Raw genomic sequence first — 12,072 nt, 5'->3', positions numbered from 1 at the left:
ACTGTAATTGATTTGTGATAGAAGAAATGCCGGAATGTGTGTCGCATCTGTTAGGATTATTATTAAAGTGAAAAACGTCTCTGCGAAACTTTTAATTGATGAGATTGTTTTTCAGTAATGACAGACCAGCATTACAATGGTGTTGGGCAGAAAGCATATGCCAGATATCGCTTTTTAATACTCACCAAATAATACTCTAACCATTCTTAAAAACCGATTCGATGCTGTTTGGTAAGGCTGCACCTTCTCAAACTCATTAAATGGCTAAACCTACAGCTTCTGATCGCGAATGTTAAATAAAGTACTGCAACTTTCTCACGTTCTACTTTAATCATCAGTTGGCCGAGTGGATAAAGTCTCTGATTTCCTACCAAGAGGTTATCGCTTCGAATCTTATCGCGAAATGTCTGTGAAAGGTGGTAAACGATTTTTATCGTACGGTGCGAGGTAACCCCCACTCTGCTTATTGGAAGTGGCCTAAAGTGGGTTCCGATGAAGTGCTACGTTACATTGTTAATTAAGTTTAGTTAAACCACGGATGCCATCGAGTATCTTTAGGTGGGCTACATTTAAATAATACGATAGTTTATCGTATTTACATAGAATGTGAGCTTAACAACCCTTTTTGGATGAGTTTTATATTAAAAACAACCGCAGTTTTATAATTTTTTCATTGCATCATAAGAGAAATGTTTGAAGCACACTTCATCCAAATATATTAAATAATGAATAGGAAAATGAACAACTTTACACGGCGTTTTTGAACACAGATGTTCCGCTACATGAATAAATAATACACGCAAAAATCAGAGTTTAAAATTCACCTTGTTATTGGAATATGTTCACTGTTTTTTGAGAATCATCGAAAACATAAAATAACCAACTCTTTCGCTTACGGACTTCCAATGGGGTAGCAGTAAACGTCACAGATCCATCAATCCGTTCAATTCTCGTCCGCTCTTAAACGTTTTGAGACCCTTAATTAGTAGCTTTTAGACAATTTAATGCAGTCTATGTTTGCCATTCCTCTGTTGCGTCCCTCTAAGGATAAGTATTTTCTCTCTGCAGAACTGTGTGTTCACTGAGATGGTTTGCCTGTTTGAGGGACGAAAACGCCGATTTTCCAAGAGAGAGAGAGAGAGAGAGAGAGAGAGCCCTCCCGTTAGTTAGGAGGATTGATAAATATGCTCACTCATGTGATGTTACATCATAATCTCGACTTGGACGGACGGATGGTTGAATGGACAGCATCTCGTTCAGCCTTATGAATTTAAACCACTGCTTGATGGGATTCAGGTGGCAGAACTTTTATCACTGATGAGAGGGACTAACTTACTTTTTTCTACTTTTATATTTACGCCAATGTTTTTAGTTAGTGTAGCCGTCTGTTTTAGATATTACAAAAGAAGTGGATATTATTAATACTCAAGAATCTAGAAGAATTAGAAGAATACTCAAGAATTAGTTTAAGAAAGAGAAGAATATAATATCTTCACTTAAACGGAATAAGAAATGAAAGATAAGGCAGAGAGAAGTGTTTATTATTATTATTATTATTATTATCATCATCATCTGAGACCTCCAGGGAGTCAAGGGCTCATCGAGGGAGGCTGTAAATTACCCAACCCAGCTATCATGCCTTCCCTTAAATTCATTTACACTACATGCACTCACTTCCCCTAAGGGCAAATTATTCCACTCACTCACTGCTCTCTGAGAAAAACCTAGCTCTTAAGCTCTTACCCCTTTCTTGACTGAGAACAACCTTAACTTCCATGGGTGCCCCCGTGTTCTTTCCCCGCCTTCCATATGACGAAAAATTTCATCATTTGAAATGCTATAACACCCATTCAAAAGTTTATAGACCTCTGTCATATCACCCCCGCTTTCTCCTGTTAACCAGAGTCTGCAATTTATATCAAAAAAAAAAGACAAGAAGACCCAGCGGGGGACAGAGATTCAGCCAAGTTCATGCAGTTTGTTCTGGGAATTATGAAACGTAAGATGGGATCTAATCAGAATGCTGACAAACAACAAACCACTTTAAAAGAAAACGTTTGCAAAACCTGAAGCGCGTTGGATTTTATGTGATTCTCGCACATCCACTTCAAAGGGATGTGCGTACCAAATATTCATTGCTCCAAAATATGCCACATACGCTATTTAATTTTAGAAAATATTAATTTGTTATTACACGAAAGAAAGTATCGCTTGCTTTTCTAGATCTTTTAATGCAATTATTAAGATACCCCGGGAAGTATCTCGAACAGCATCAAGGTTAAGATTTCATCTAAGGCATCTTCTTTTCCATTTTGAAGAATTTAATCGTTTCCATCAACTGCAGTCGAAAGTTGAATTTCTTTTGAAACTTGGAAGTACGAGGACGTGTTTGTCATAAGGCACTTCTGAATATGAGACTTCTCCAACTTCCGGTAGCAATTATGTTGCGCAACCGTCACGGATATCTGTTTGCGTGTTCTACCCGATGGCTGTGCGTCTTCTATTTACATTCATCAGTACATTTTCATCAGTACATTCAAAGAGTAAAAGGGAGTCGTCTTTTAATCCAAATGTAGCAACGAATTACATTTCTCCGTGAATGCACTGATGCTTTCTATCAAGGGCATCTCTTCGCTGACGAAATTCGGTGCGGAGACGTCACGCGAAATATCATTAACCTTTTTGATTTCAGCATTTCCTTGAAATAATGAAAAAATCTTAAAAATAAAGCAAAGAAAAAGGTTCAATTTTCAAGCAATCAAAAAGTAGGGGGGGATTTTTATGTGGAAAAATTTCACTTTCGTAAGAACTCTTCTCTTTAGGGCGAGCAAAATACCATTAATTTCACATTAGTCACTCTGAAGGGTGGTGGGGTGGGAGAGGGTATGTCAATATTCTTCGACTTCAAGAGAGCTCCGTATTAGCTTCTGCAAAACGAGCAGTTAAATTACTGAAGGGAGAAGTAAAATCTAGAAAATTCTTTCTAAATATCCTCCCGGTTCGTTAAAACGCTTTTCTGAATTTGAGCTATTTGTGACACGTTTCTTTCTAATTCCCGTAATGCAGAACTTAATCTATAATTAAGGACATTCTCAGGGAGATAAATCCGCACTGATAACCTTTGCCCTAATGAGAGAACAATTTTCATATACGAAGATCAAAATGGGGTATAATCATATTTTACTATCATCTGGATTTAAGATAACTGCAGCAAATTAATAATATAATGTGCACTATATTTAGAGAATAGGCAGCTGCTTATTCTTTAAATATAGTGCACATTTATAGTGACTTTGAATATCTCTTTTCAGTTAAGTATTGCATTATTTAAAAATGTATATAATAATTTAATTAAATATAGCCTTTCAAGTGAATATTATTCCCAAATAACGTGTGGTAATTATACTTCTAGAAGAGAACAAAAAAGGACTAAAAACTGTTTATTTTTACATGATCTTAAATCCAGCAGTGAAGTAAAATCGCCAGTAGGAAATCTTGATGTAACTTTCTTCAGTTATGACGACAATAAATGCACTGTTCACTATTTTGCTACTTGTAGATGCGTAACATGACTTCTAAATAACCTTCCACTATGCCCGCTTTTGTATTTTGTTATCCACAGCGAGAACTCAGTAAAAGTCTGGACAGGCCTGAAAGAGAGTTTTGCCATTATGTTAACGATATGTGTGTGTGTACGAGGGGTTTCCGAAAAGTAAAAGCAACACTTTTTTCTTCTTAATAATGGCGAAAGGAAATGAGATAAAACACGATGCACAAGTAGACCCGTTAGCAACGTTCAAAAACACCGCCTTTGCAGTGTGGCGCTAATGTTGCCTCACAGCTAATTCCAGTTGTAGGATGGCGCCACCGTGCGAGTGTGGTCCAAAATAGTCTTCTGTGAAGTTATTCTTTTTTGCAAACACAAGGGGCTTCCCCAAGTGACATTCATCGTGAACTGTTCTTGTGTATGGCGAAAGGGTGATGCCAAAGAAGCAGGCGTGTTTTGGTGCAATGAATTTAAGACTGGCTGTGATGACATTTAAGATCGGTATTGAGCTGACATACCTCATCGAGCAAGACAGAAGATCATATTTCGCGCATGAAGGAAATCGTTCTTGAAGATCGGAGGGTGAAACTACACAAGTGGCGAACTTGAGTAAGTCCACCGTTTGGGAAATTGTTCACGAGGTCCTTGGCTTGGTGTGCCTCCGCCAGGTGCCCCGACAATTGTCAGAGGAGCACAAGGCAACACACATAGGAATGTGTCTGGAGAATTTGTTACGATACAGGTGAGGAAATTCTCACTCGCCTAGTTACAAGAGGCGAAACGTGAGTTCATCACTTTACCTCGGAGAGCAAGCAAGACTCCATGACTTGAAAACATCCACAATCTCATGTGCGCAAGAAATTCAAAACTCTTCTCACTAGTCGTATTTCTGCACCATGCGGTGGTGATACGAGGAAAGAAAAAAGAACTCGGCGACTGACTGTACCAGCTACCTCGTAGCTGGAATCTCGAGCTACGAGGTTTCAGCATTTTGAAGTCTTCAAAAATTCTAAAAAACCCTTTAGTTGTGGATTGTTTTTAAGAGATAATACAGGAACAAGCGTAGACTGTTTTGTTGAATCGGAAAAGTTAACAGGAATGGTCTGAAGGCTTCTATTGAGACACCAAAGAGAAAAGTCAGGCAGAGGGAGATCATTAAGTCTGAAAAAGAAGACTTTTCATTGGAGAACGGTCTGAACAAAAGGAGAAGATAAAAAGCGATTCGCTTGATGCCAAACAAAAGAAAATTGGTGAAGAAAGGAAATGATCTCAATCAGAAGCCAAGGCTCGCTTTTCTCTACGAGCAGCTGTAAGGTTGCTTCAAGAGATTCGCCATAAATCACAGCGGCTCTACTGATTGGATACTTCAAAGTGCTGATAAAACCGGGGTCGGTGAGTTCCGAGATTAGATTCTACGATTGAATCAATCCGGCTGGAAGCAGAAAAGTGACAAAATTTGTTTCAAACATGTGACGGATGAAAGACGATCGGGCAGACTGCATGCTTTCTTGAACTTGCCGAAACAATAATCGTGGCTCAAGAGGAAAATCTTCTCGTCCAGTTTTGAAAGAGAAAGAGCCCTCTTTTTTATAGGGAGGGAGGGAGGTTTCTATTATCCAACCTTCCACTAACACTGTTAATTAGTAACACGAATGCGATGTTACCCGACGAGTGGCAAACCTTTCGTCGTGGGTGATTCTCAAAGGGAATTCGTGTGGCCGCGCTCATCAACTTTTGCTTGTACAATGAGACACGCTGAGATTTAGAGTGCGTGAACTCACACTGTGTGTGTGTGCGTGAGCGCGCTGCGAACTAACTATTTGCGGTGCGGCAACATTTAGTGTGCGCAACGAAATATAAATGAACACGGGAACAGAATTCCTTGTCAGAAATTGGATTTTATCAAACTTTAATCGCAAAGAAGTTGCAGGTGGTGTATTACTTTGGCGTTTGCAGTTGTCGCTTCGTTCTTCCGTTTCTGACACTGCGATTCAGTTGAATAAAATTAAGTACTTAATGTAACGAACATTCGTTCCGGTCGTCACCAGAATCATCTTTGATTTTCAACATCGCTGATGTTCACTAGCAACATGCACAGTAAGAGAAAGCCAGAACTCTTTATCAACCCTTCACAGACTTCACACCTATTCGTGATATAAGTTATTGATTCGAACAGAGAAATACGTCACTAGGTTATGCATTCGATTGCGGGGGAAAAAGATGATATGATGAAGAATGTGTATATATCAAGGAGCTGAAGGATCTTCCTCAGCCATAGCCAAGTTAGCCGGTCTTGGGAGTGGACAATAGGGTTTTTTCCCTGGTTTATCCTGGGGTTTTTCATCTCAAGCAAACCGGCCTTGAGAATACCACACTACAGGACATAGGATACACCGGGGCGTAGGGCTGACCACCTTATCCTGTGAACGGTTTGAGGTCCGATGATTAATAAACCCTCGACACCGCAAGGTAAAAGAGGGGAATAGGAAGATGGGATGAGATATAATGCTCTTCAAACTGGCTCTTTTTAAACTGACGGAAAACTCCGCTTGCAGTTAACTTTGCACATCGTCGTGTCTCGTTAATTAATGATTGCCAGTCAATGTACACAGAATTTCCTGCGTATATCAGCAAACAGCCTTTTGTCAAATGCCACGAAGTGCTGCTGCTGTAAAGGAAGGCATTTTGCAAGGCATTTTATTCGGAGCGATGTACAGTGGGCTCCCATTTAGCAGAGAGACTGTGTTTCTGGGGGTCTCTTTGTCCTTTAGCAGAGTGAAATGTTGAATAGCTCTTTAATCTTAGACATGTTTCTTTCTCCTGCTCTTTTCTTTAAAATCTTATAGCATTGACTCCAAATCTATCAGTGCTCTCACTAGAAGATGAGAATACTCTACGCACACCAAGCAATATTTGAAATCTGTCTATCAGATAAATGACGTCATCCATAGTATTCTTCCGTGGAAGGAGACCACGTGGCTAATTTCGGTGTCATTACACTCAATAACGAACAGAACACAGTGGAAATGTAATGAATTAAGTTGATGCGATATTTTTTCCAAACAGTCGTGAAAAAAAGACAAAACTTTCCATTATAGCCAAAAAGTACAACTCTATGGCTCGAGAGACATGATCACATTGTTTAAGACTAAAATAAGTGAGCAGCTGTAAATATTTAGGATTAGTTTTTACTTAAAAAAAATAAAATCTAAAATAAAAGATAAAACAAATGAAGACGTTTACAAATATAAAAACAAATCCAGGAAACACAGCGCTCCGATGGTTAGGATTTGTTTACAGAATGGAAAATGAGAGATAAGCATCAAGAACGCTTGGCCAAAAGACCAGGAAGACCACAGTAAACGGGAGAAAACACACACACACACACACACACACAGAGAGAGAGAGAGAGAGAGAGAAAATGGAAAGAAGGGACGGACGTGCTCTTTGTAGTATCTCTACACCGTCAATCAGAATAGGATCGACTAAGTAAATAAGTAGAATAGTGTAACGCATGCCTTATTTCAACATTCTCAATCAAGTTCCACATTTTTTTTTTTTTTTTTTGCACAGACAAATAAACAAACGGATATAAGATATTTTATAATTCTCGCTAAGACATATTTTATGTCTATGATTATTACTTGTATTAATCTATGTTATCGTTTATTCTACAGAATTATATCCGAGAACTCACAGCTCCAATATATCAAGAACAGGGATGGCTGCAACCAGAAGGACATGTCGACAAGTAGGTAAATTTGAATTTAACGAACGGGAATTAGAAAATGTTAATTTAAGAAGCCTCTAATGAGAAGCGTTGTGGCATAAGGTGCAGAATTACAGTAGTTATTGATATTCATTTTAACATACACGGTGTAGGAGGGAGGTAGAGAATTTTATAATAACAAATGAAGTTCATTTCTGTTTGCCCAAATTGTGTATTCTTTTCTTTCAGACTTTTGCAGGGCACAATCTTGGATCTCGCGTGCCAAAGTGGCAACACGGACTGCCTGGACGAGGCAGTGAAGCTACTGGAAGAGTGGATGTACGAAGAAACGTAAGCCTTTCTCTATTCCCATTTGATTCGTATGAATGACTAGCTGAATGCATAACAAAATGCCCACAACACCACTTGAAGCTGCAATGGAAGGAAGAAGTGGAATAAAAACGTCGAAATTTGCGTCTTGTCTTGAAACATTCCGCACGAAAAATTGTAATTTGACGTTAAAATGACCGAAAATTAATTTGATTTATTCATTTCGTCTGTACATCAACCCCGTTTGTCGGTGCATTATCACTTAAATTTAATTAAACGCTTGTATGCAATGCTTTTGAGTTTTGTTTTTCAGAAATTAAAAGCAAAATATACATTAAACAACTGGAATATGTTGATTACACAAAACCAGTGTATAGAACTGACGCTAAAAACGAACGAAAATAATAGAAAACCGTAGTATAAAGTACACATGCAATGAATTTCTGAACGAGCAGAACTCTTTAAAAGTTTCGTTCATTAATTTTTAATTACAGAATCAAAAGAATTACAGAATTCAGTGGGAATATTTCATCCGGTCAGTTTTTATCGAATTTATTGAAACTTCCTCTTATTAGAAGAATATTCATAATAAAAATGCTGTCTGTTCATAACGAACATGAATCCTGGGTTTTATGCTCCCAGGATTTAGGGTCGTCTTATCCAGAGGATTAGAGACATTTAGTTTGGTTAGATTTACGGCCGAAGCAACTCAGGCTACGCTCTTCCAGTATGTGCTAATGATGATGTGTTCCAATGCCAGTTTTCTTGTTCTGAGGGAAGAAGAACTCGAGTTTCCAGGAGAAAAAAACCCTCTGCTATGAGATCGGCTAATTATTTACTAAGCGACTGAAAAAGGCGGGCCTGATTGTCCGAGTGGACAGCAAACCCGCTCTCCAACCAACAAGTGGTGGGTTCGAATCCCACCTGGGACCTGGATGAGTCTAAAAGCCTGCTCTAGATGAGCTTGACAGCGCTTTGAATTTATATGGCTTGTCTTGTTTAAATAGCACTAAAACTGCCTTCTTTAAATTGTATCCTGCCTCTTTCAAGTATACTTTTCGCTGATCTCTTTTAGTTTGAGAGTCTCCGTAGTTCAGCCGGAAAGAACTAAGTTCGAACTACTTCTGGATTATTTGGTTGTTTGGAATCAAAGCGGAGGCAGGTTACGTTATAAGGTCACTTTATTATATACAATTGCGTGTGTTCTTCTGTGCAGTTAGCCTGTTTGCGGGACAAAAGAAACTCAAATTTCTATATGAGACAGGCTAATTCTCCATTTTCATTTGAAAGGTGCTTTGCATTATAGAGAGAATTCAAATCCAAGTCTATCCAACCGAACGGAATCGTCAATGCCGTCTAGGATGTGAAGAATCCTTAGGATGTTTCACTTACAAGTGAATTCGCAGGTCTCATATTCGGATGAGAGAGTTTTTCGTCCAGAAAGGCGAGCTGACTGGCCAGAAGAGGAGACACGCGATTAACAAACTCCGGTCTCATAGCCTTAGATGTTAATTAAAAATAATCCCCAGGTCATGAAAAATTCTAATCTCATATGAAATATTAATATGAGGTTAGAATTTCTAATGATCTGATGCAAATTTTTTATTTTTATTTTTTCAAATTTTCAAAACTTGAAAACACTTTATTAAAAATTTATAAAACTTTTTCACGGAGAAAACAATATTTGTCTTTTGCAAATGTTTTAGAATTCCCGTCAGCATAAGAGACCTAGTGTACCGATACGGCATGGCTCAGAGCGGAAAGGAGCACCACTGGACCCAAATGTGGAACCGATATCAGCTGGAAGAATCGGCTCAGGAAAGAGAGCGACTGCTGGTCGGACTTGCACACGTGAAAGAGCCCTGGCTGCTGAACAGGTTGGTCCCAACAACCTCACGATCGACTCATCGTCGCATTAAATTAATGTTAACGTCAATTGCTCTTAATGAGTAAGCAATAAAAGGCGACTTCTAATTTGAAGAACTTTTCCCCCCCTAAAATACACGATGTTAATTAAGCCTCACTTTTCTAAGATACTATTCTTTAAAATTACAGGATCTTAATAGTTTTCTTTTACACACACACACTTTATTATTGTTGTGATAGTAAATATCACTGACAAAGACATGCGGGTAAGGTATTTTCTTTTCTGTTCCGAGCAAGGCTCCTTGAATACAGCGTGGACGAAGCGAAGATTCAAAGATCTGATGCGCCGTTGGTGTTCCTTTCGTTAGTGGAAAATCCCGTCGGGAGATCGCAGCTGTGGACTTTCCTCCGACACAAGTGGCCTCTGCTGGTAAACAGGTAAAATCATCCTCTAGATTTACAGAAACCAATTTCTCTTCAATGTTAACGAAAGTAACATCAGAGAACTTACATTAATTATGTTGAATTGAATAAATGTTAAACTACGCATTACGATTGAGGGTTCAACTTTGTTGTCAGCAACCTCCGGATTATAATTAAAAGAAATTATATCATGCAAGAAACCCAACGCCATCTAATGGTGAAGTGATGTTCTGTCACTCATTATAGAATGTAACCTTACCAGGTTAACTCTAATACTAAAATGGAACTTCCCGTCATTCCCACGTACTTTTATTATTATTATTATTATTATTATTATTAAGAGATACCTCCAGAAAGTCAACGACTCATCTAGGAAGGCCACATACTACACGCACCAGCTCTCATACTTATTCTTGAATTCATTCACACTGCTTGCACTCACAGCATCCAATGGTAATCCATTCCAATCACGTACCACCCTCTGAGAGAAAAATCTAGGCCCTCATCCCTTCTTAGCAGCATTCATTCTCAGCTTCCAAGGATGCCCTCTCGTCCTTTCTCCACCCTCCATAAAATTAAAAATTCAATCAACCAAAATCCTGTATGACCCTTTCAAAAGTTTGTAAGTCTCAATCATATCTCCCCTCTTTCTCCTGTCTGCTAGTGTCTGCACTCTACAAATTCTCAATCTGTCTTCACAATCAGTATTCCACAATCCTGATATCATTTTAACACTCTCCTTTGCTCTCTCTCTCTCTCTCTCTCTCTCTCCACTTTATCAGAATCACAACGGAAACCAGAAGACCGCACCTGTGTGCAATAGTCCAAGTGAGGACTTATCAAGGCCTAGTAAAGAGAAAAAATGACATCCTTATCTTCACGTGTCAAGGTTCGTTTCACCATTGCAATTATTCTCTCAGTTGTATTTATAATTTTTGCTATGTGACTCTTGAACTGTAACTTCCTATCTACTAACATACCGTGATCCCTAGTCTCATCAGTTTCTTCTAGCATAATCCCACCAATATAATACGACATTGGATATATATTCACGCCAAAGTGCATGACTTTACATTTACTGACATTGAACGGACATCAATTTTCCAATACCAACAATTCGAGCCTATTCAAATCATTCTGCAAGTACTGCATATCAGCAGCATTCCTGATTACTCAGCCTATCTTTGATTCATCAGCAAATAGTTCTACGTCGTATGTCAAATCCTTCGCAATATCATTAATGTACAGATTGAATAACAGTGGACCAATCATTGATCCTTGAATGTTATAGATTCACATCCTCCATATACCACTTTTTGATATTCGTCAGTCAGCCGTCCTCTTATCCATGCTGATATTCTATAACCCAAATCCATATTCTCCAATTTATGCACTAGATTACCATGCTGTATTCTGTGAAAAGCCTGAGCAAAATCCAAGTATTTATTCTCCTTGTCTAGTTCTATGGTAACATTATTATAGAATGTGAGCAAGGTGCTAATAAATGGCTTTCCCCTTAGGAACCCCACTTGCCATGGAAAAACTCTTCACGAGTCGTATTTCTGGACCATGGGGTGGTGATACGAGGAAAGAAAAAAAAAAAAAACTCGGCGACTGACTGTACCAGTGGTTCTGGAATCTCGAGCTACGAGGTTTCTGTATTTTGAAGTCTTCGAAAATTCTAAAAAAAACCCTTCAGTTGAGGAATGTTTTTAAGAGAAAATACAGAAACAAGTCCGAAATTACGAGTTGCAGGTAAACTGCAAAACTTTTATTTAATAATGTGCGTCTCAGCCGGCAAGCGCAGAGGGCTTCGTTCTTGGGTTACGTGCGTTATTGTATCGTCGTGTTTCACTCGTTCAGCTGTTTTCTTCTCCAACCGGATTTTAAGGAAGAAGCAAAGACTCTTCGTAAATTTTGCTTATTTTTTGTTGTTGGTACAACCGTTTCAAGGACGCCCAGAAGCACAATACCGGAAGACACCACAAAACTACGCGAGGTGATCCTTGCTGATTATTTGCGAGATCGTAGGGCTGTTGTACGGAACCGTTCAACGCGTTTTGTCGGATTGAGCATGAGACGCAGCATTCATGCAAAATGCCGTCCACGCGTTGTTCCTGGCTACCAAACACAGAACCGTCGTTCTCCATCCCTCCTCTTCGTCTGACTTTCCGAGATGAAATTCCAGCTGAAAGGA

General features: G+C 38.9%; 1 protein-coding gene across 2 annotated transcripts in view; it reads left to right on the top strand.

Moving 5' to 3' along the window:
• The window catches only part of LOC150095819 (uncharacterized), a 178,747-nt gene that overhangs the window by 80,325 nt on the left and 86,350 nt on the right, over positions 1 to 12,072 (top strand). For both annotated transcript variants that reach the window (XM_090409107.1, XM_090409106.1), the window contains exons 14-17: positions 7,225 to 7,298; positions 7,506 to 7,607; positions 9,293 to 9,463; positions 9,750 to 9,890. In XM_090409107.1, coding sequence (XP_090265233.1) covers positions 7,225 to 7,298; positions 7,506 to 7,607; positions 9,293 to 9,463; positions 9,750 to 9,890 — 488 coding nt within the window. The remainder of the gene's footprint in view (positions 1 to 7,224; positions 7,299 to 7,505; positions 7,608 to 9,292; positions 9,464 to 9,749; positions 9,891 to 12,072) is intronic.

This window comes from Typopeltis vanoorti, chromosome 19, assembly GCF_054136105.1.
Source record: "Typopeltis vanoorti isolate ZY-2024b chromosome 19, IOZ_Tvanoo_1.0, whole genome shotgun sequence".
In the NCBI taxonomy this organism is placed as follows: Eukaryota; Metazoa; Arthropoda; class Arachnida; order Uropygi; family Thelyphonidae; genus Typopeltis; species Typopeltis vanoorti.
This window is presented reverse-complemented; position numbering and strand designations above follow the sequence as displayed.